General features: G+C 38.6%; 1 protein-coding gene across 1 annotated transcript in view; it reads right to left on the bottom strand.

Annotated features, from left to right (window-relative positions):
* LOC100373004 (small RNA 2'-O-methyltransferase-like) overlaps positions 1-24,676 on the bottom strand; it is a 31,821-nt gene extending 7,145 nt beyond the window's left edge. Inside the window, exons 1-2 of the mRNA XM_085492057.1 lie at positions 24,546-24,676; positions 16,619-16,798 (exon numbers count right to left, since the gene is read on the bottom strand). Coding sequence (XP_085348183.1) covers positions 16,619-16,768 — 150 coding nt within the window. The 5' untranslated portion in view covers positions 16,769-16,798; positions 24,546-24,676. The remainder of the gene's footprint in view (positions 1-16,618; positions 16,799-24,545) is intronic.
* Between the last annotated feature and the right edge of the window lie 2,092 nt (positions 24,677-26,768).

Below are 26,768 nucleotides of genomic sequence, written 5' to 3'. Positions count from 1 at the left end.
TTTTATAATTTGCACTCAGAGCATCTCATGTCAACCACCTGGTGATACAGAAACAGAGTTTTATAATTTGCACTCAGAGCATCTCATGTCAACCACCTGGAGATACAGAAACAGAGTTTTATAATTTGCACTCAGAGCATCCCCATGTCAACCACCTGGAGATACAGAAACAGAGTTTTATAATTTGCACTCAGAGCATCCCATGTCAACCACCTGGAGATACAGGAACAGAGTTTTATAATTTGCACTCAGAGCATCTCATGTCAACCACCTGGAGATACAGAAACAGAGTTTTATAATTTGCACTCAGAGCATCTCATGTCAACCACCTGGAGATACAGAAACAGAGTTTTATAATTTGCACTCAGAGCATCCCATGTCAACCACCTGGAGATACAGAAACAGGGTTTTATAATTTGCACTCAGAGCATCCCATGTCAACCACCTGGAGATACAGAAACAGAGTTTTATAATTTGCACTCAGAGCATCCCATGTCAACCACCTGGAGATACAGAAACAGAGTTTTATAATTTGCACTCAGAGCATCCCATGTCAACCACCTGGAGATACAGAAACAGAGCTTTATAATTTGCACTCAGAGCATCCCATGTCAACCACCTGGAGATACAGAAACAGAGTTTTATAATTTGCACTCAGAGCATCCCATGTCAACCACCTGGAGATACAGAAACAGAGTTTTATAATTTGCACTCAGAGCATCCCATGTCAACCACCTGGAGATACAGAAACAGAGTTTTATAATTTGCACTCAGAGCATCCCATGTCAACCACCTGGAGATACAGAAACAGAGTTTTATAATTTGCACTCAGAGCATCCCATGTCAACCACCTGGAGATACAGAAACAGAGCTTTATAATTTGCACTCAGAGCATCCCATGTCAACCACCTGGAGATACAGAAACAGAGTTTTATAATTTGCACTCAGAGCATCCCATGTCAACCACCTGGAGATACAGAAACAGAGTTTTATAATTTGCACTCAGAGCATCCCATGTCAACCACCTGGAGATACAGGAACAGAGTTTTATAATTTGCACTCAGAGCATCCCATGTCAACCACCTGGAGATACAGAAACAGAGTTTTATAATTTGCACTCAGAGCATCCCATGTCAACCACCTGGAGATACAGAAACAGAGTTTTATAATTTGCACTCAGAGCATCCCATGTCAACCACCTGGAGATACAGAAACAGAGTTTTATAATTTGCACTCAGAGCATCCCATGTCAACCACCTGGAGATACAGAAACAGAGTTTTATAATTTGCACTCAGAGCATCCCATGTCAACCACCTGGAGATACAGAAACAGAGTTTTATAATTTGCACTCAGAGCATCCCATGTCAACCACCTGGAGATACAGAGACAGAGTTTTATAATTTGCACTCAGAGCATCCCATGTCAACCACCTGGAGATACAGAAACAGGGTTTTATAATTTGCACTCAGAGCATCCCATGTCAACCACCTGGAGATACAGAAACAGAGTTTTATAATTTGCACTCAGAGCATCCCATGTCAACCACCTGGAGATACAGAAACAGAGTTTTATAATTTGCACTCAGAGCATCCCATGTCAACCACCTGGAGATACAGAAACAGAGTTTTATAATTTGCACTCAGAGCATCCCATGTCAACCACCTGGAGATACAGAAACAGGGTTTTATAATTTGCACTCAGAGCATCCCATGTCAACCACCTGGAGATACAGAAACAGGGTTTTATAATTTGCACTCAGAGCATCCCATGTCAACCACCTGGAGATACAGAAACAGGGTTTTATAATTTGCACTCAGAGCATCCCATGTCAACCACCTGGAGATACAGGAACAAAGTTTTATAATTTGCACTCAGAGCATCCCATGTCAACCACCTGGAGATACAGAAACAGAGCTTTATAATTTGCACTCAGAGCATCCCCATGTCAACCACCTGGAGATACAGGAACAGAGTTTTATAATTTGCACTCAGAGCATCCCATGTCAACCACCTGGAGATACAGAAACAGAGCTTTATAATTTGCACTCAGAGCATCCCATGTCAACCACCTGGAGATACAGAAACAGGGTTTTATAATTTGCACTCAGAGCATCCCCATGTCAACCACCTGGAGATACAGAAACAGAGCTTTATAATTTGCACTCAGAGCATCCCATGTCAACCACCTGGAGATACAGAAACAGGGTTTTATAATTTGCACTCAGAGCATCCCATGTCAACCACCTGGAGATACAGAAACAGGGTTTTATAATTTGCACTCAGAGCATCCCATGTCAACCACCTGGAGATACAGAAACAGGGTTTTATAATTTGCACTCAGAGCATCCCATGTCAACCACCTGGAGATACAGAAACAGGGTTTTATAATTTGCACTCAGAGCATCCCATGTCAACCACCTGGAGATACAGAAACAGGGTTTTATAATTTGCACTCAGAGCATCCCATGTCAACCACCTGGAGATACAGGAACAGAGTTTTATAATTTGCACTCAGAGCATCCCATGTCAACCACCTGGAGATACAGAAACAGAGCTTTATAATTTGCACTCAGAGCATCCCATGTCAACCACCTGGAGATACAGAAACAGGGTTTTATAATTTGCACTCAGATCATCCCATGTCAACCACCTGGAGATACAGAAACAGGGTTTTATAATTTGCATTCAGAGCATCCCATGTCAACCACCTGGAGATACAGCAACAGGGTTTTATAATTTGCACTCAGAGCATCCCATGTCAACCACCTTGAGATACAGGAACAGAGTTTTATAATTTGCACTCAGAGCATCCCATGTCAACGACATGGAGATACAGAAACAGGGTTTTATAATTTGCACTCAGAGCATCCCATGTCAACCACCTGGAGATACAGAAACAGGGTTTTATAATTTGCACTCAAAGCATTCCATGTCAACCACCTGGAGATACAGGAACAGAGTTTTATAATTTGCACTCAGAGCATCCCATGTCAACCACCTGGAGATACAGAAACAGGGTTTTATAATTTGCACTCAGAGCATCCCATGTCAACCACCTGGAGATACAGAAACAGAGTTTTATAATTTGCACTCAGAGCATCCCATGTCAACCACCTGGAGATACAGAAACAGGGTTTTATAATTTGCACTCAGAGCATCCCATGTCAACCACCTGGAGATACAGAAACAGAGTTTTATAATTTGCACTCAGAGCATCTCATGTCAACCACCTGGAGATACAGAAACAGAGTTTTATAATTTGCACTCAGAGCATCTCATGTCAACCACCTGGAGATACAGAAACAGAGTTTTATAATTTGCACTCAGAGCATCTCATGTCAACCACCTGGAGATACAGAAACAGGGTTTTATAATTTGCACTCAGAGCATCCCATGTCAACCACCTGGAGATACAGAAACAGGGTTTTATAATTTGCACTCAGAGCATCCCATGTCAACCACCTGGAGATACAGAAACAGAGTTTTATAATTTGCACTCAGAGCATCTCATGTCAACCACCTGGAGATACAGAAACAGGGTTTTATAATTTGCACTCAGAGCATCTCATGTCAACCACCTGGAGATACAGAAACAGAGTTTTATAATTTGCACTCAGAGCATCTCATGTCAACCACCTGGAGATACAGAAACAGAGTTTTATAATTTGCACTCAGAGCATCTCATGTCAACCACCTGGAGATACAGAAACAGGGTTTTATAATTTGCACTCAGAGCATCTCATGTCAACCACCTGGAGATACAGAAACAGAGTTTTATAATTTGCACTCAGAGCATCTCATGTCAACCACCTGGAGATACAGAAACAGGGTTTTATAATTTGCACTCAGAGCATCCCATGTCAACCACCTGGAGATACAGAAACAGGGTTTTATAATTTGCACTCAGAGCATCCCATGTCAACCACCTGGAGATACAGAAACAGAGTTTTATAATTTGCACTCAGAGCATCTCATGTCAACCACCTGGAGATACAGAAACAGGGTTTTATAATTTGCACTCAGAGCATCCCATGTCAACCACCTGGAGATACAGAAACAGAGTTTTATAATTTGCACTCAGAGCATCTCATGTCAACCACCTGGAGATACAGAAACAGAGTTTTATAATTTGCACTCAGAGCATCCCATGTCAACCACCTGGAGATACAGAAACAGGGTTTTATAATTTGCACTCAGAGCATCCCATGTCAACCACCTGGAGATACAGAAACAGGGTTTTATAATTTGCACTCAGAGCATCCCCATGTCAACCACCTGGAGATACAGAAACAGAGTTTTATAATTTGCACTCAGAGCATCCCATGTCAACCACCTGGAGATACAGGAACAGAGTTTTATAATTTGCACTCAGAGCATCTCATGTCAACCACCTGGAGATACAGAAACAGGGTTTTATAATTTGCACTCAGAGCATCCCATGTCAACCACCTGGAGATACAGAAACAGAGCTTTATAATTTGCACTCAGAGCATCCCATGTCAACCACCTGGAGATACAGAAACAGAGTTTTATAATTTGCACTCAGAGCATCCCATGTCAACCACCTGGAGATACAGAAACAGGGTTTTATAATTTGCACTCAGAGCATCCCATGTCAACCACCTGGAGATACAGAAACAGAGTTTTATAATTTGCACTCAGAGCATCCCATGTCAACCACCTGGAGATACAGGAACAGAGTTTTATAATTTGCACTCAGAGCATCTCATGTCAACCACCTGGAGATACAGAAACAGGGTTTTATAATTTGCACTCAGAGCATCCCATGTCAACCACCTGGAGATACAGAAACAGAGCTTTATAATTTGCACTCAGAGCATCCCATGTCAACCACCTGGAGATACAGGAACAGAGTTTTATAATTTGCACTCAGAGCATCCCATGTCAACCACCTGGAGATACAGGAACAGAGTTTTATAATTTGCACTCAGAGCATCTCATGTCAACCACCTGGAGATACAGAAACAGGGTTTTATAATTTGCACTCAGAGCATCCCATGTCAACCACCTGGAGATACAGAAACAGGGTTTTATAATTTGCACTCAGAGCATCCCCATGTCAACCACCTGGAGATACAGAAACAGGGTTTTATAATTTGCACTCAGAGCATCCCATGTCAACCACCTGGAGATACAGAAACAGAGCTTTATAATTTGCACTCAGAGCATCTCATGTCAAACACCTGGAGATACAGAAACAGAGTTTTATAATTTGCACTCAGAGCATCCCATGTCAACCACCTGGAGATACAGAAACAGGGTTTTATAATTTGCACTCAGAGCATCCCCATGTCAACCACCTGGAGATACAGAAACAGGGTTTTATAATTTGCACTCAGAGCATCCCATGTCAACCACCTGGAGATACAGAAACAGGGTTTTATAATTTGCACTCAGAGCATCCCCATGTCAACCACCTGGAGATACAGGAACAAAGTTTTATAATTTGCACTCAGAGCATCCCATGTCAACCACCTGGAGATACAGAAACAGAGCTTTATAATTTGCACTCAGAGCATCCCATGTCAACCACCTGGAGATACAGAAACAGGGTTTTATAATTTGCACTCAGAGCATCCCATGTCAACCACCTGGAGATACAGAAACAGAGTTTTATAATTTGCACTCAGAGCATCCCATGTCAACCACCTGGAGATACAGAAACAGGGTTTTATAATTTGCACTCAGAGCATCCCATGTCAACCACCTGGAGATACAGAAACAGGGTTTTATAATTTGCACTCAGAGCATCCCATGTCAACCACCTGGAGATACAGGAACAGAGTTTTATAATTTGCACTCAGAGCATCCCATGTCAACCACCTGGAGATACAGAAACAGAGCTTTATAATTTGCACTCAGAGCATCCCATGTCAACCACCTGGAGATACAGAAACAGGGTTTTATAATTTGCACTCAGATCATCCCATGTCAACCACCTGGAGATACAGAAACAGGGTTTTATAATTTGCATTCAGAGCATCCCATGTCAACCACCTGGAGATACAGCAACAGGGTTTTATAATTTGCACTCAGAGCATCCCATGTCAACCACCTTGAGATACAGGAACAGAGTTTTATAATTTGCACTCAGAGCATCCCATGTCAACGACATGGAGATACAGAAACAGGGTTTTATAATTTGCACTCAGAGCATCCCATGTCAACCACCTGGAGATACAGAAACAGGGTTTTATAATTTGCACTCAAAGCATTCCATGTCAACCACCTGGAGATACAGGAACAGAGTTTTATAATTTGCACTCAGAGCATCCCATGTCAACCACCTGGAGATACAGAAACAGGGTTTTATAATTTGCACTCAGAGCATCCCATGTCAACCACCTGGAGATACAGAAACAGAGTTTTATAATTTGCACTCAGAGCATCCCATGTCAACCACCTGGAGATACAGAAACAGGGTTTTATAATTTGCACTCAGAGCATCCCATGTCAACCACCTGGAGATACAGAAACAGAGTTTTATAATTTGCACTCAGAGCATCTCATGTCAACCACCTGGAGATACAGAAACAGGGTTTTATAATTTGCACTCAGAGCATCCCATGTCAACCACCTTGAGATACAGAAACAGGGTTTTATAATTTGCACTCAGAGCATCCCATGTCAACCACCTGGAGATACAGAAACAGAGTTTTATAATTTGCACTCAGAGCATCCCATGTCAACCACCTGGAGATACAGAAACAGAGCTTTATAATTTGCACTCAGAGCATCCCATGTCAACCACCTGGAGATACAGAAACAGGGTTTTATAATTTGCACTCAGATCATCCCATGTCAACCACCTGGAGATACAGAAACAGGGTTTTATAATTTGCATTCAGAGCATCCCATGTCAACCACCTGGAGATACAGCAACAGGGTTTTATAATTTGCACTCAGAGCATCCCATGTCAACCACCTTGAGATACAGGAACAGAGTTTTATAATTTGCACTCAGAGCATCCCATGTCAACGACATGGAGATACAGAAACAGGGTTTTATAATTTGCACTCAGAGCATCCCATGTCAACCACCTGGAGATACAGAAACAGGGTTTTATAATTTGCACTCAAAGCATTCCATGTCAACCACCTGGAGATACAGGAACAGAGTTTTATAATTTGCACTCAGAGCATCCCATGTCAACCACCTGGAGATACAGAAACAGGGTTTTATAATTTGCACTCAGAGCATCCCATGTCAACCACCTGGAGATACAGAAACAGAGTTTTATAATTTGCACTCAGAGCATCCCATGTCAACCACCTGGAGATACAGAAACAGGGTTTTATAATTTGCACTCAGAGCATCCCATGTCAACCACCTGGAGATACAGAAACAGAGTTTTATAATTTGCACTCAGAGCATCTCATGTCAACCACCTGGAGATACAGAAACAGGGTTTTATAATTTGCACTCAGAGCATCCCATGTCAACCACCTTGAGATACAGAAACAGGGTTTTATAATTTGCACTCAGAGCATCCCATGTCAACCACCTGGAGATACAGAAACAGGGTTTTATAATTTGCACTCAGAGCATCTCATGTCAACCACCTGGAGATACAGAAACAGAGTTTTATAATTTGCACTCAGAGCATCTCATGTCAACCACCTGGAGATACAGAAACAGAGTTTTATAATTTGCACTCAGAGCATCCCATGTCAACCACCTGGAGATACAGAAACAGGGTTTTATAATTTGCACTCAGAGCATCCCATGTCAACCACCTGGAGATACAGAAACAGGGTTTTATAATTTGCACTCAGAGCATCCCATGTCAACCACCTGGAGATACAGAAACAGAGTTTTATAATTTGCACTCAGAGCATCTCATGTCAACCACCTGGAGATACAGAAACAGGGTTTTATAATTTGCACTCAGAGCATCCCATGTCAACCACCTGGAGATACAGAAACAGAGTTTTATAATTTGCACTCAGAGCATCCCATGTCAACCACCTGGAGATACAGAAACAGGGTTTTATAATTTGCACTCAGAGCATCTCATGTCAACCACCTGGAGATACAGAAACAGAGTTTTATAATTTGCACTCAGAGCATCTCATGTCAACCACCTGGAGATACAGAGACAGGGTTTTATAATTTGCACTCAGAGCATCCCATGTCAACCACCTGGAGATACAGAAACAGGGTTTTATAATTTGCACTCAGAGCATCCCATGTCAACCACCTGGAGATACAGAAACAGAGTTTTATAATTTGCACTCAGAGCATCTCATGTCAACCACCTGGAGATACAGAAACAGGGTTTTATAATTTGCACTCAGAGCATCCCATGTCAACCACCTGGAGATACAGAAACAGAGTTTTATAATTTGCACTCAGAGCATCTCATGTCAACCACCTGGAGATACAGAAACAGAGTTTTATAATTTGCACTCAGAGCATCCCATGTCAACCACCTGGAGATACAGAAACAGGGTTTTATAATTTGCACTCAGAGCATCCCATGTCAACCACCTGGAGATACAGAAACAGGGTTTTATAATTTGCACTCAGAGCATCCCCATGTCAACCACCTGGAGATACAGAAACAGAGTTTTATAATTTGCACTCAGAGCATCACATGTCAACCACCTGGAGATACAGGAACAGAGTTTTATAATTTGCACTCAGAGCATCTCATGTCAACCACCTGGAGATACAGAAACAGGGTTTTATAATTTGCACTCAGAGCATCCCATGTCAACCACCTGGAGATACAGAAACAGAGCTTTATAATTTGCACTCAGAGCATCTCATGTCAACCACCTGGAGATACAGAAACAGGGTTTTATAATTTGCACTCAGAGCATCCCCATGTCAACCACCTGGAGATACAGAAACAGAGTTTTATAATTTGCACTCAGAGCATCCCATGTCAACCACCTGGAGATACAGGAACAGAGTTTTATAATTTGCACTCAGAGCATCTCATGTCAACCACCTGGAGATACAGAAACAGGGTTTTATAATTTGCACTCAGAGCATCCCATGTCAACCACCTGGAGATACAGAAACAGAGTTTTATAATTTGCACTCAGAGCATCCCATGTCAACCACCTGGAGATACAGAAACAGGGTTTTATAATTTGCACTCAGAGCATCCCCATGTCAACCACCTGGAGATACAGAAACAGGGTTTTATAATTTGCACTCAGAGCATCCCATGTCAACCACCTGGAGATACAGAAACAGGGTTTTATAATTTGCACTCAGAGCATCCCCATGTCAACCACCTGGAGATACAGGAACAAAGTTTTATAATTTGCACTCAGAGCATCCCATGTCAACCACCTGGAGATACAGAAACAGAGCTTTATAATTTGCACTCAGAGCATCCCATGTCAACCACCTGGAGATACAGAAACAGGGTTTTATAATTTGCACTCAGAGCATCCCATGTCAACCACCTGGAGATACAGAAACAGAGTTTTATAATTTGCACTCAGAGCATCCCATGTCAACCACCTGGAGATACAGAAACAGGGTTTTATAATTTGCACTCAGAGCATCCCATGTCAACCACCTGGAGATACAGAAACAGGGTTTTATAATTTGCACTCAGAGCATCTCATGTCAACCACCTGGAGATACAGGAACAGAGTTTTATAATTTGCACTCAGAGCATCCCATGTCAACCACCTGGAGATACAGAAACAGAGCTTTATAATTTGCACTCAGAGCATCCCATGTCAACCACCTGGAGATACAGAAACAGGGTTTTATAATTTGCACTCAGATCATCCCATGTCAACCACCTGGAGATACAGAAACAGGGTTTTATAATTTGCATTCAGAGCATCCCATGTCAACCACCTGGAGATACAGCAACAGGGTTTTATAATTTGCACTCAGAGCATCCCATGTCAACCACCTTGAGATACAGGAACAGAGTTTTATAATTTGCACTCAGAGCATCCCATGTCAACGACATGGAGATACAGAAACAGGGTTTTATAATTTGCACTCAGAGCATCCCATGTCAACCACCTGGAGATACAGAAACAGGGTTTTATAATTTGCACTCAAAGCATTCCATGTCAACCACCTGGAGATACAGGAACAGAGTTTTATAATTTGCACTCAGAGCATCCCATGTCAACCACCTGGAGATACAGAAACAGGGTTTTATAATTTGCACTCAGAGCATCCCATGTCAACCACCTGGAGATACAGAAACAGAGTTTTATAATTTGCACTCAGAGCATCCCATGTCAACCACCTGGAGATACAGAAACAGGGTTTTATAATTTGCACTCAGAGCATCCCATGTCAACCACCTGGAGATACAGAAACAGAGTTTTATAATTTGCACTCAGAGCATCTCATGTCAACCACCTGGAGATACAGAAACAGGGTTTTATAATTTGCACTCAGAGCATCCCATGTCAACCACCTTGAGATACAGAAACAGGGTTTTATAATTTGCACTCAGAGCATCCCATGTCAACCACCTGGAGATACAGAAACAGGGTTTTATAATTTGCACTCAGAGCATCTCATGTCAACCACCTGGAGATACAGAAACAGAGTTTTATAATTTGCACTCAGAGCATCTCATGTCAACCACCTGGAGATACAGAAACAGAGTTTTATAATTTGCACTCAGAGCATCCCATGTCAACCACCTGGAGATACAGAAACAGGGTTTTATAATTTGCACTCAGAGCATCCCATGTCAACCACCTGGAGATACAGAAACAGGGTTTTATAATTTGCACTCAGAGCATCCCATGTCAACCACCTGGAGATACAGAAACAGAGTTTTATAATTTGCACTCAGAGCATCTCATGTCAACCACCTGGAGATACAGAAACAGGGTTTTATAATTTGCACTCAGAGCATCCCATGTCAACCACCTGGAGATACAGAAACAGAGTTTTATAATTTGCACTCAGAGCATCCCATGTCAACCACCTGGAGATACAGAAACAGGGTTTTATAATTTGCACTCAGAGCATCTCATGTCAACCACCTGGAGATACAGAAACAGAGTTTTATAATTTGCACTCAGAGCATCTCATGTCAACCACCTGGAGATACAGAGACAGGGTTTTATAATTTGCACTCAGAGCATCCCATGTCAACCACCTGGAGATACAGAAACAGGGTTTTATAATTTGCACTCAGAGCATCCCATGTCAACCACCTGGAGATACAGAAACAGAGTTTTATAATTTGCACTCAGAGCATCTCATGTCAACCACCTGGAGATACAGAAACAGGGTTTTATAATTTGCACTCAGAGCATCCCATGTCAACCACCTGGAGATACAGAAACAGAGTTTTATAATTTGCACTCAGAGCATCTCATGTCAACCACCTGGAGATACAGAAACAGAGTTTTATAATTTGCACTCAGAGCATCCCATGTCAACCACCTGGAGATACAGAAACAGGGTTTTATAATTTGCACTCAGAGCATCCCATGTCAACCACCTGGAGATACAGAAACAGGGTTTTATAATTTGCACTCAGAGCATCCCCATGTCAACCACCTGGAGATACAGAAACAGAGTTTTATAATTTGCACTCAGAGCATCACATGTCAACCACCTGGAGATACAGGAACAGAGTTTTATAATTTGCACTCAGAGCATCTCATGTCAACCACCTGGAGATACAGAAACAGGGTTTTATAATTTGCACTCAGAGCATCCCATGTCAACCACCTGGAGATACAGAAACAGAGCTTTATAATTTGCACTCAGAGCATCTCATGTCAACCACCTGGAGATACAGAAACAGGGTTTTATAATTTGCACTCAGAGCATCCCCATGTCAACCACCTGGAGATACAGAAACAGAGTTTTATAATTTGCACTCAGAGCATCCCATGTCAACCACCTGGAGATACAGGAACAGAGTTTTATAATTTGCACTCAGAGCATCTCATGTCAACCACCTGGAGATACAGAAACAGGGTTTTATAATTTGCACTCAGAGCATCCCATGTCAACCACCTGGAGATACAGAAACAGAGCTTTATAATTTGCACTCAGAGCATCCCATGTCAACCACCTGGAGATACAGAAACAGAGCTTTATAATTTGCACTCAGAGCATCTCATGTCAACCACCTGGAGATACAGAAACAGGGTTTTATAATTTGCACTCAGAGCATCTCATGTCAACCACCTGGAGATACAGAAACAGGGTTTTATAATTTGCACTCAGAGCATCCCCATGTCAACCACCTGGAGATACAGAAACAGAGTTTTATAATTTGCACTCAGAGCATCTCATGTCAACCACCTGGAGATACAGAAACAGGGTTTTATAATTTGCACTCAGAGCATCCCATGTCAACCACCTGGAGATACAGAAACAGAGCTTTATAATTTGCACTCAGAGCATCCCATGTCAACCACCTGGAGATACAGAAACAGAGCTTTATAATTTGCACTCAGAGCATCTCATGTCAACCACCTGGAGATACAGAAACAGGGTTTTATAATTTGCACTCAGAGCATCTCATGTCAACCACCTGGAGATACAGAAACAGGGTTTTATAATTTGCACTCAGAGCATCCCCATGTCAACCACCTGGAGATACAGAAACAGGGTTTTATAATTTGCACTCAGAGCATCCCCATGTCAACCACCTGGAGATACAGAAACAGAGCTTTATAATTTGCACTCAGAGCATCCCATGTCAACCACCTGGAGATACAGAAACAGAGCTTTATAATTTGCACTCAGAGCATCTCATGTCAACCACCTGGAGATACAGAAACAGGGTTTTATAATTTGCACTCAGAGCATCCCATGTCAACCACCTGGAGATACAGAAACAGGGTTTTATAATTTGCACTCAGAGCATCTCATGTCAACCACCTGGAGATACAGAAACAGAGTTTTATAATTTGCACTCAGAGCATCTCATGTCAACCACCTGGAGATACAGAAACAGGGTTTTATAATTTGCACTCAGAGCATCCCATGTCAACCACCTGGAGATACAGGAACAGAGTTTTATAATTTGCACTCAGAGCATCCCATGTCAACCACCTGGAGATACAGAAACAGAGCTTTATAATTTGCACTCAGATCATCCCATGTCAACCACCTGGAGATACAGAAACAGAGTTTTATAATTTGCACTCAGAGCATCTCATGTCAACCACCTGGAGATACAGAAACAGGGTTTTATAATTTGCACTCAGAGCATCCCATGTCAACCACCTGGAGATACAGAAACAGAGTTTTATAATTTGCACTCAAAGCATCCCATGTCAACCACCTGGAGATACAGAAACAGAGTTTTATAATTTGCACTCAGAGCATCTCATGTCAACCACCTGGAGATACAGAAACAGGGTTTTATAATTTGCACTCAGAGCATCCCCATGTCAACCACCTGGAGATACAGAAACAGAGCTTTATAATTTGCACTCAGAGCATCTTATGTCAACCACCTGGAGATACAGGAACAGAGTTTTATAATTTGCACTCAGAGCATCTTATGTCAACCACCTGGAGATACAGGAACAGAGTTTTATAATTTGCACTCAGAGCATCCCATGTCAACCACCTGGAGATACAGAAACAGGGTTTTATAATTTGCACTCAAAGCATCCCATGTCAACCACCTGGAGATACAGAAACAGGGTTTTATGATTTGCACTCAGAGCATCCCATGTCAACCACCTGGAGATACAGAAACAGGGTTTTATAATTTGCACTCAGAGCATCCCATGTCAACCACCTGGAGATACAGAAACAGGGTTTTATAATTTGCACTCAGAGCATCCCATGTCAACCACCTGGAGATACAGAAACAGAGTTTTATAATTTGCACTCAGAGCATCCCCATGTCAACCACCTGGAGATACAGAAACAGAGCTTTATAATTTGCACTCAGAGCATCTTATGTCAACCACCTGGAGATACAGGAACAGAGTTTTATAATTTGCACTCAGAGCATCTTATGTCAACCACCTGGAGATACAGAAACAGGGTTTTATAATTTGCACTCAGAGCATCTCATGTCAACCACCTGGAGATACAGAAACATAGCTTTATAATTTGCACTCAGAGCATCCCATGTCAACCACCTGGAGATACAGAAACAGGGTTTTATAAATTTGCACTCAGAGCATCCCCATGTCAACCACCTGGAGATACAGAAACAGAGCTTTATAATTTGCACTCAGAGCATCTTATGTCAACCACCTGGAGATACAGGAACAGAGTTTTATAATTTGCACTCAGAGCATCTTATGTCAACCACCTGGAGATACAGGAACAGAGTTTTATAATTTGCACTCAGAGCATCCCATGTCAACCACCTGGAGATACAGAAACAGAGCTTTATAATTTGCACTCAGAGCATCCCATGTCAACCACCTGGAGATACAGAAACAGGGTTTTATAATTTGCACTCAGAGCATCCCATGTCAACCACCTGGAGATACAGAAACAGGGTTTTATAATTTGCACTCAGATCATCCCATGTCAACCACCTGGAGATACAGAAACAGGGTTTTATAATTTGCACTCAGAGCATCCCATGTCAACCACCTGGAGATACAGAAACAGAGTTTTATAATTTGCACTCAGAGCATCCCATGTCAACCACCTGGAGATACAGAAACAGGGTTTTATAATTTGCACTCAGAGCATCCCCATGTCAACCACCTGGAGATACAGAAACAGAGTTTTATAATTTGCACTCAGAGCATCCCATGTCAACCACCTGGAGATACAGAAACAGAGTTTTATAATTTGCACTCAGAGCATCCCCATGTCAACCACCTGGAGATACAGAAACAGAGTTTTATAATTTGCACTCAGAGCATCCCATGTCAACCACCTGGAGATACAGAAACAGAGTTTTATAATTTGCACTCAGAGCATCCCATGTCAACCACCTGGAGATACAGAAACAGGGTTTTATAATTTGCACTCAGAGCATCCCCATGTCAACCACCTGGAGATACAGGAACAGAGTTTTATAATTTGCACTCAGAGCATCTTATGTCAACCACCTGGAGATACAGAAACAGGGTTTTATAATTTGCACTCAGAGCATCCCATGTCAACCACCTGGAGATACAGAAACAGGGTTTTATAATTTGCACTCAGAGCATCCCCATGTCAACCACCTGGAGATACAGGAACAGAGTTTTATAATTTGCACTCAGAGCATCCCATGTCAACCACCTGGAGATACAGAAACAGAGTTTTATAATTTGCACTCAGAGCATCCCATGTCAACCACCTGGAGATACAGAAACAGAGCTTTATAATTTGCACTCAGAGCATCCCCATGTCAACCACCTGGAGATACAGAGACAGAGTTTTATAATTTGCACTCAGAGCATCCCATGTCAACTACCTGGAGATACAGAAACAGGGTTTTATAATTTGCACTCAGAGCATCCCATGTCAACCACCTGGAGATACAGAAACAGGGTTTTATAATTTGCACTCAGAGCATCCCATGTCAACCACCTGGAGATACAGAAACAGGGTTTTATAATTTGCACTCAGAGCATCCCATGTCAACCACCTGGAGATACAGGAACAAAGTTTTATAATTTGCACTCAGAGCATCCCATGTCAACCACCTGGAGATACAGAAACAGGGTTTTATAATGGCCTGATTGTGAACTACGAAAACTATGAAAATAAGTAATTTTACTTTTAATAATGTATTTTTGTACGCTATTATAATCATGACTAGGAAATAATCAACTCCAAAACAAGTAAATTATTCGCCTGTGTAGCATGAGTGCATGGTTTACATGGCAGTGATTGTTTGCTACTAAATCAATCTGCTGTTTTTTTTTTATAGAAACTTGTATAAATTAACACCAATGCACATATAGTAAAAGCATTTATTTTCATGGACATCTGACATTTATTTTCACTATTTTGAAGTTTTGAGAATATTTACTGTGTTTAAATTTCACGAATTTATCAAGGAAACAATGAGTTTTATTGTTAATTATTTTACATGTTCCCGTAGATTTAATTTAATGGATTTTACTTATGAGCGAAAATAGCGAAATTAAAACCAAGTGAATAACTAATGCATTTACAGTAATTACATTAAAATCACAAGAAAAATCTTTTTTTTGGACTGTACAAATTTTAATTATAATATTGATGGTATTATTCTTGATATTTTGTATTTAGGGTATAATAGGTAGAACTAGCAGTAAAATTGCACCAAAAAAGCATCCCATTAACTATGACACTGAATGAAAAATAAAACATAATTGACAAGAACATACAAAGCATTACATATACCAAATTTAAACACAATCAGTCAAGAGTGTCAGAGAAATAAAGATGAGAACACTAGACAACAAACCAACATAATAATTGCTATTCAATCAGTTTACATGTACATAATGCGTAATGACAGCACCAAGCATGAATAAAACCGACACCGACATACTAGAGAAATTGTTGATAACATGTTGCATTCTGGGTGAACAAACTGAAGAACAAAACTCATGATGTGGTATATCCATATATTTACACTTGCGACTTTAGTGAAAAGAACTTCCATACACATGTACCCCCACAAACATCAGGGTGCGGCTACTAATAGCATTCTGTCATAAACTAACCTTTTTTGGTTGATATTTTCTTGCTATATCAACTACAGCATCGTATCTTTGTCTGTATAAACGTGGTGTGAAGATTAGATCTCCTGTATCATCTTCATTATTGTTTGTTGGTTTTGCAACACAATCTTCATGTTTTATTTTTGATTCCATTTTGGAGCTTGAGATTGTAACATTCAATATCTGTAGAATATATTCACTGTGTTTACTTATTGCATGAATCACATCTAATTGTAACATACTGCTGTAGCCAAATAATGGAAATATATAAAAAACAAGCAGCTTCTCGACTGAAATACATGTAGCTCCACTGTTAGCAATGCACATTTCAGTAAGATAGAAATAACATTACGAAAAAAAATCTGAGAGAGATCCATCTGAGGTGCCTACATGTATATAATGTCAAAGAATCAGACTTGCGGTTTTCAACAAAAATTAAAAATATATACACCTGAGCAACTTATGTGTATATCAACGCAACCGGTTTTCAAAATATTCATCAAAATGAGAGAATCAAAGGTATCATTAAGAAATGAACAAATCTGAGGTATGTACAACTGAGGTACTTATATGTATAATATCAATGCAATCAGAATTTCAGTTTTTAACAAAAAGTAGAAAAAATAACTTTTTACCAAAAATGACAAAAATATTCAGGTAAATTAGAGAATTGAGGATATCATCACAAAATGAATAGACCTACGAAAAGTCTACTCAAGGTACATATACACCAAGTATCAAAACAATCAGATGACAAAAAAGTAAAATGTTGACATGGATAGATGGCAATGGACAATCACTCACATAAGCTTTGCTGGACAAGTTGACAGCGGAGCTAAAGAAATAGACAACTAGTTATTTTTCATTTTATCATAACTCTCATTAAACATACTGTAACCTAGATGTTAAATAAAGAATAAGAATTCAAGATGGATAAAAACTAGACTGGCCATTATGTGTTTATCACACAGGTGATTCTCTGAGGTTATTCTGTCAAAGTGTTATTTCTCATTTTTCAAAACAGTATATTCCCAAATGCCCACATGTTATTTCTCAGAATAACAGTATATTCCAAACTGGGGTGGGCTGAAAGATTTTGCAAAAAAAAGTTTAGGGTGAAGAGAAAAATATTTGCTGAGACTAGGCAATGATCAGAAATGTTAGATTGAGTTAAAATAACCACCATCTTAAATTTGATGAGCAAAGAGATGTGCCTATGTGTGACATGATGTATGTATTATATATCACATCTTTTTCTGAATAATATGTTTCTCCTATTGTGGTTGTGTCCCGCTATAGTTAAAGTGGGAGGGTCGTCACATGCGCACGCACAGGAATTTAGTCCCAAGCGGCGATAACAACACATGCTAAAAATGCAAAGGCTCATGGGTAGACACTTGTTTGTAAACAATGACACCCTATGGCCATCTGACGCATGCACAGGTGACGACTCCCCTGCTTTAAAATCAGAGTCTTTATTTTTATTTTGTTTTTGACATTCCAAATAAGTGTATTAATAGTCAGTGTTTTCTCCAGCTTTCTATTTATGAAGGGGGTTGTCGTCCCTTCAGATCTAGCTAGGTGGCGCGTCACAGTTCAATACATGCACAAGCCATCATTAAAATAATTCAATGGGCAGTGAGGAAAGGGACGATTTTCGCCCTTGGAGTATTTTCTTGAGGGCGCACAAAGTGTAAACACTGAATAGCTGATGAGACATTTTAAAAAACTATGAGGCTCATATTTTGTATTTTTTGGGGGGTCAGCTAATATGCGGTTTTGGGTACTGATCTGTGCCACTGTGTTCAATTATGGCTTCGTTGTTGTATGGTCAAAATGGTTTCACTTTGTGCCTTATGAGATGCCTAACAGTATTTCAGGAATTTTGGTAAGATCTGATAAATGATGTTAAACTTCTTGTTTATTAAATAATTTTGGAATTCATTTTAGGCAACTTTGTCTGTTTATTATGTATATAGTACTGTAAAATACTTTATTTTAGCAGGAACTAATTTTCACTGAAAATACCTTTTTAGTTATTTCATATGGAATTTATTTTTACTGATTTTTGATGAGTTGAATATTAAATATAGGAAAAAAGTTAAAATCGATGTCATTGTTCGTGGTATGCAGTACGAAGCAGGTGAGGATATAACAGCAAAAATTCGAAAACTACTTATTGAGGAATTGAAAATTGCTACTGCTGACAAAATGCTTTTTAGCAGTTTACACCGTTTATTTAAACCAAGTAAAGAGCGTCCATGTCCGCCAGTTGTTATCCGATGTGTATTTCTCAAGGACAGAGACGAGATTCTTGGAAGAGGGTCGCTATTGAAGGAAACTAACTTTATTATTCATGAACACTTGCCACCAAGTCTACAGAAAGCACGGAATAAACTATTACCAGCATATTATAAAGCTAAAAAGATAAATGCTCATGTTCAGATTCGTGTACCACAGGGTGACGTTTGTGCACTCCTCGTGGTTAATGGGAAAATAACTAAACGTGTTGCAGCTGTAAACTGATGTAACTATTTGGTTTCAGCCTTCCTTAGATAATGTAATGATATTCATAATTCAACACATTGTACTCAGTAATATTGCTGTACTAAGGTTTTGATTTGTGGGGGTCATAGCTTCGTTGCTCACATATTGTTTGAAAATTTACATGTGCGGTTTTTTAATTTCAACACCGCTGTTACGAGTATTTGCCAAAATTCTATGGTGTATATGTTTGCTTGTATTATATTGGTTATATGTGGTTTTTAGTCGTTTATTAATTTTGTTTTTGTTTTTTATTGTCTTCTTCTGTTATCTATGTCCTTATCGTTTCATTTTTCTACTTACCGGTATTTTTGTTTGTTCCCATGAATATACATGTATGGTAATTTGGCCCAGAAACACCTGTGGCTGGTGTAAATTAAACTGTCGTAGTATATGGCCGTAGCTCTTAAAGTTGAAATTGCTTTCTTTAACTGTAATGGTATAGCCAATTCATTAAAAAGACGGGAAATGTTTACTTGGATGAGGAATAAACCTCATAATATATTTTGTTTGCAAGAAACACACTCTATATTGGACCAAGAATGTCTTTGGAATTCTGAATGGGGCGGGGATATAATTTTCAATCACGGTACGGGAAACCAACGTGGTGTGGCTATTTTTATAAAGAATAATTTATCTTACGTTATTCATAATCAAAGAAATGGTCAAGATGGGAGATGGATTATGATCGAAATGACAGTTGATTGCTTACGTTTTACCATAGTATGTTTATATGCTCCAAATAATGACAACGCAAATTTTATAGATAACATTATTTCCAATCTTGGCGATTTTTGCGATTCTACGGAAATAATTATCTGTGGAGATTTCAATACGGTCCAAAATGAAATAGTTGACAAGGCGGGTAACACAAGACGTAACTATCACCCCCGGGCAAGAAATAAAATTCAACAATTAATGTTAACTTGGGATTTAGTTGATGTTTGGCGACTGCACAATCCAGATGTTAGACGATATACTTGGAGGAGGGGTAAACAAGCTAGTAGAATTGATTATATCCTGGTACCTTTTTTACTTGTATCCAAAATTACTATGACAACAATTGGAGAGAGTTTTCACTCAGATCATTGTTTAATTAGTATTGGTGTCGAAACCAGTATGTTTCAACGAGGGAAAGGGTATTGGCATTTTAACACTTCCTTGTTGAGTGATGATAAATTTGTGAATCAGACTAAACAATTTATTACCGACTTTTTCGATAACAATATTGGAACTGCAAATCCTCATTATGTATGGGACTCGTTTAAGTGTGCTTTAAGGGGTCATTGTATAAAGTTTGGTTCAATTAAGAAAAAAAAATATAAAGAAAGGGAAAACTCGCTACTCTTCGATATTAATTAATAAGCTACAATGTTTGATTGATTCCACTGATAGCCCATCCACTTATAATTTACAACAACTTTCTTCAAAACAGGAGGAACTTGAATTATTGTATTCTGAAAAAACTGCTGGTGCAATGATTCGTTCTAAAGTTCACTGGTCATTGAAAGGTGAACGCCCTAATAAATACTTTTTAAATTTGGTGCATAGGAATTATTCACGTAAAAATGTAACTAGATTGATTTTGTCCGATGGCACGGTATTATCTAATCCTGGTGATATCTTGAAGGAGGAAGTAAAATTCTATGCTAATTTATACTCTTATAACGGTGCTGAATCGCCGAATAACAACCAGAATGATAGTTTCTATCCACACAATTATAAACTATGTTTGGACGAAAAGAGGCAATTACTATGTGAAGGCTCCATTACACCAGCTGAGCTTTTGAATGCCATTCAATCTTTTCCAAATGGAAAATCGCCAGGTTTAGATGGTATTCCCATCGAAATATACAAAACATTTTATCCACAGCTGTGTAGTCATATAATACAATGTTTCAATTATTCGATGGAGTGTGGGAGAATGTCACTTTCTCAGAGAGAGGGACTTTTAACATTGCTTTTAAAACAGGACCCTCAGGGGCATGATAAAAACCCTACTCTTTTAAAAAATTGGCGGCCATTAACTCTATTATGCTGTCATTACCGCATTTTAGCAAAATGTCTTTCACTTTGAGTTAAAAAAGTTATTTCTGATATCGTCGGGCATGACCAAACTAGGTTTATTCATGGGAGGTTTATTGCCGACAACATCAGAAGAATTTTAGAAATTATTTAATATTATGAGCATGAAAATGAACCTGGGCTTATATTTATAGCTGACTTTGAAAAGGCATTTGATAAGCTAAGTTGGGAGTTTATAATTCGAAGTCTAATTTTTTTCAATTTTGGTTCCTCATTCATTTCTTGGGTAAAGGTTATATATAATAGTATTTATAGTCGTATTATTAATTTTGGTAATATTTCAGATATTTTTCACCTTTTTCGAGGCGTTCGGCAAGGGTGTCCGTTATCGCCATATTTATTTGTCATTAGCGTAGAACTACTAGCTATTCGGGTGAGGAGTTGTGTCAATATTAAAGGTTTATTCACAGGACCAATAGAAAACAAAGTGTCACAATACGCAGACGACACAAATTTTCCAATAGAAGCTAGTTATGATTCGTTTATTGCTTTATTCAATATCCTTGAAGAATTTTCTAAGATCTCTGGTTTATCGCCTAATTATGATAAATGTAAGGTGTTGCGCATTGGTTCTTTAAAAAATACAGACTTTCATATTGACACTCCATATCCCTTAGTATGGATTGATGGTGCTGTCGATGTTCTTGATATTCATATTCCTGTTGATTTATCTCAATTGACCTATGTAAATTTTAACTATCGCATTGAAAAGGCGAGGAAGATACTGCAACCATGGTACGGAAAGGGTCTGACTATATTTTGAAAAATTACAATTATAAAATCTTTGATAATTTCTCAGTTCACCCATCTTTTTATGTCTCTACCATCTCCTGGTGATGAGTTCTTTAAGAAATATGAAAATATTGTTTTCCCGTTTATTTGGGGTGGTAGGAGAGACTTAGTTAAACGAAATGTACTGTACAAGTCATATGAGAAGGGTGGTGTTAAACTTACTAATTTAAGAGCATTCAATAAAGCTTTGAAAGCAGCTTGGATTCCGCGTATTTATCATAATGATACTTCCTTTTGTAGTAAAATATTTAAATACTTTCTCTCCGACTTTGGTGGTGCCCTGGTTTACTTCGCTAAGCTGGGTAAACCAGACCTATTTAAGTTCGACCCTTTTCGATCAAGTTTTTTAAAAGATATAATTTCAGCATGGTTGCAGTATAATTATACGAGTGCAAGTAACATAGAAAATATACTTCAAGAACTAATATGGAATAATTCTAATATTCGGATTGACAACACAACTGTTGCTTGGAAACGTTTTATACAACACGGTATAATATTTATTAATGATCTTTTGAATGCAGACTGTACTTTTTACACGTTTCAAGAATTGGTATCAAACTACGGGAATGTATGTACTCAATTTGAATATCGACAGTTATTATCAGCAATTCCATCTATTTGGAAGCGCAGTATTGTTGAATCTAACATGTCAAAACTAATGGTCTGTATGCCAAACATGCATAACAATATCTGGCTGTCAGGAACTAAGGTTAATAAAAATATTTACCTTTGGTATTGCCATGAGGAATTTCCTGATTTAACCCACCTCAGTTATACAGCAATATTGGCTGGACATTTTGAACACCCCTTTACCTTGGACAAATATTTATCTTGCTCCCTTTTCTATTACTACCGATGCCAAATTACGCTATTTTCAATATAAAATTAATATGAAAATATTGCCTTCAAACAGGTTGTTGTGCTTGTGGGGCTTAATTGATTCCCCCCTGTGTTCATTTTGTGGAGAAGTTGAGGAAGACTATTTTCATTTATTTTGGGACTGTAGATATGTATTTGTATTCTGGACATCAGTCAATGAATGGTTTTCTTTCATTACAGGTGATACTTTGACGTTAAGGGCAGTAACATGTATTTTGGGGGATGTATACAATGCTAGACCATTACATAATTCTATGTTATTATTGACACGCTATTATATATTTAAATGTAAAATTGTTGGGACAAAACCAGACATTGGTGGTTTTAGATCATATATCAAATTAATTTATCATACAGAGAAGAAAGTCGCAATTATAGAAAACAGACAGGGAAGTCGCAATAAAAAATGGGGAGAATTCATTAATTATTTTGAAGCATAAGTCTGTATTTGTGTAGTAACCTGTAATGTTTTTGTGTATTGTATCTTTGTTTTGTTAAGCATATCAATATAAATAAAAAAAAAAAAAAAAAAAAAAAAAATCGCTGGATTTTATTTTCAATCCTTTAGCGAAAATAGCCAAAATTAATTCAAAGCGAAAATAAAGTATTTTACAGTACTCTGTCATATTGATCAAGATTAATTAGAAAAGACCTGCATTTCACTTTCAGTCCCATGGAGCTATATGTTTTGAATTCTGATATGCTTTCTGCAATATACAGTCTGGACTGCATTGAACAACATGTACAGTGGTCAATGCAAAATTTTATAAGGCTACTTTTTTTACATGTATTAAGTTACTATTAAAGCCAGATGGTCATCAACTGTGCACACGCGGGAATTGAGTCCCAAGCGATGATTAAACAACACACACTAAAAAGGCAAAGGCTCATGGGTAGATGCTTGTTTGTAAATAATGATACAATATGGCCATCTGACGCAAAATTGTGTAGGTGACAACTCCCAGTTGCTTTAATGGAATGGTAGAACAAGTAAACCAAAAATTTAGTTCCTTCAGGTGATTTTGAGTTAGATTCATTAGCAAGGGTAATGATTTTGTAATTTTTGTTTCTCAATAATTTTTTTTCTGTAATTTTTCCTGTGGAATGTTTGATATTTTTTTTTTAAACCTACTCAAAATTTCCTAATGGTAAACCCTTATAGTAAAAACATTGTTACATTTGTAGATCACGAATGCATCCAGGCACCAACTATTCAAATGATAACAGGTTGACCATTAGAAATTATGGGAGGTGATTTTTTTTGTACCCTTCATAAGTTTTTAACTTGATTGTTTCGTCGTGTTGATGTGGCTTTATACGTTAATTGTTTCGGGGGGGGGGGGGGTCTTCTGTGTGCAGATTTTTGGGCACCCCTCCAGAATACATTCTATTGGTCTATTGGTCAGTCCCTAACCTTTTTTTTAACCTTTTTTTTACTTGTATTACACAGAAACATGGAATGAAACAAGTTTACGAGAAGCTTGCCGACATTCACATGTGCTCCAAATAAAATTTCTAACTCTTATACTGGTGATCACTATTTTCCCCCCAAACACTCAGGTTTTCTCTAGAGAACTCAGGTCGGTTGTCCGTAATTTCGAGTTTGTTTAGCTCTAAAGTCACATACCTAGCGAAAATATGATCGTATATCGAAGTACTTCGACTAATAGTCGATATATCACATCCCACTTCCAGTTCTCTAAATTTCAGAGATACAGAGCGTCGTCAGTCACTTTCTCTATGGAGAAAATACCGGAAGTAGTTACGAACCAACGACCTCTTGTTCCAGTCTTTTGTTAATTATAACAATGATGGCGGGGTATTATGAAACGTGAATTCATCGCTAAGCTTAAAAAAATTGCAAGCCTTGTGAAAAGACGACTAACAGCTGTAAGTATTGCGTTACTCGAATTAACTAACCACCAGCAACATTTGTATCCAAGATCAGGGCTACGCGTTGTGTTCTTCCGAAGAAGTACATCAAAACAAAGCTTCCATGCGATGCCGTTCACACATCGTTCACGTTTTGTTTGTTTACGTTTTATCCAACGGCAATCAACGCGAACAGAAATACTAACATTCCGTTACATGTCTAAATTTTTTAATGTCGAAAGGCTTCTGCGTCCTCATATAAACGTGTTTTTTTCTTTCTTTTTCTTCTCTTTTTTTAAATCAATCGTACTTGGAATCGGTCAAGGCTGGACGTCGTGATTGTACGTCGTTCCTTTGATCATCCGACAGATAGAACTCACGTGTGAAGGAAGATAGCCTGACTTTATAACACGCCACCATGTAGACGAATAATTTCACGTTTACAAATTGTATTCATCAAAACACAGAACTGAAAAAGTTTCTGTTTCAGAAATACCCGATATTAACCATTTGTAAATCACTCGCATCTGTCAAAAACTTGTTTTTGTTCTACGAACTCTAAATACTATTACTATGCAAATTGTTGTTTAGCGACATAACCATCAGAATCAGAATTACCATCAAGATCAGAATTAATAAAAAGTAATGCAATGTGTGCAGATATGCAAGAAAGTGTATCTGATGTGCAAATAATTAGTCCCTCCCCTCAAAATAAACCAGTTATAGCTATACATGTACCTCAGTAATGTTTCTTGCAAAGTGATCACCATTTGAAAAAATATAGAATTCTGTGAAACTAAAATATTCACGAATTATTTATTGCCAGGGTTACGTTGTTATATTTATTATACCTGATCGGAATATTATGTTTCTTTTTTTAGTTTGATTACAATTCTTAGAGGAGCTCCAGAATTTGGTTGCTTCTAATTACTTGCGCCCACTGAGTTACAAAGCTGAATAAAGAAGGATGACACAAAGGGCTCACTGCCACACAAGTACCCGAGGACACAAAAGACGTTCTATTGAGCTGCGGACTCAATCATTGACTCATGGTTTTGAAGCAATGGCTTTGGAAACTCCCCCTGTACACAAAAGACGAAAGACTGGCAGATTTAATCAGCTGCCAATACAGGATTTCCCAGAGCCTCAAGTCTACACACCAGGTAAATAATGATTGCTTGTTTGGTCGTACATGTACATGTAGGGTCTGGGCTATTAATTGATAATGTATATAATTACCGATACTGCAATAAGGCTTTTAATGAATAATTAAAATATATACATACATGTGTATGGTGAATGGCTCATATTCAAATTATATCTAATAATAATAATAAGGAAGTAAAACGTTTCTTCAGAATTCAAAGTGTTAGTTCAGTTAATATTAGCTTAACCTTATTAGTCTGTCTGACCCTATTGTAGACAACCAGTCAGTACCAATGATACACATGAGCGGTTTTACTGGACATTGTTTATGTTTGTACACAGTACATCAGTGATTACTTAGTAAACAGGTGCTAACCTGCAAGCATAGCTATTATATAGACTTCACAACTAACTCCACAAATCACAAATAAATGTGTTTTTTTTTCCTGATGTGTTCAGTTTTGCTGAATTCTGCCCCTCATGTCTATGCCATGTAGCCTGAAATCCATTAATGTCCACACACTTTAAATAAACCATTTCTAGTTTTATAATAACTACAAATGTATGTTGCAAAATTGTATAAACTTTATATGCTGTGTTTGTGCTACAACTAATTATTTTTAATCCAGGGTAGAGATGTATAAAAACATTTGGTAATTTAATTAGTGATACATACTACGTACAAACTTGTAACCACTGTGAAAGATGAGACACGTGTATGCGCGTGTATGCTATGGATCACTGCTTACACGGTAAATAAAGGTAGTAACCGAAGTCAACAAGTGGTCCTCTCATGAATTTATCATTGTTTGTCTTTCAAATCTCTGGGAGA

This window comes from Saccoglossus kowalevskii, chromosome 17, assembly GCF_978046115.1.
Source record: "Saccoglossus kowalevskii chromosome 17, keSacKowa6.1, whole genome shotgun sequence".
NCBI lineage: Eukaryota > Metazoa > Hemichordata > Enteropneusta > Harrimaniidae > Saccoglossus > Saccoglossus kowalevskii.
Note: the sequence above shows the minus strand (reverse complement) of the source record. Positions and strands in the feature narration are given on the sequence as shown.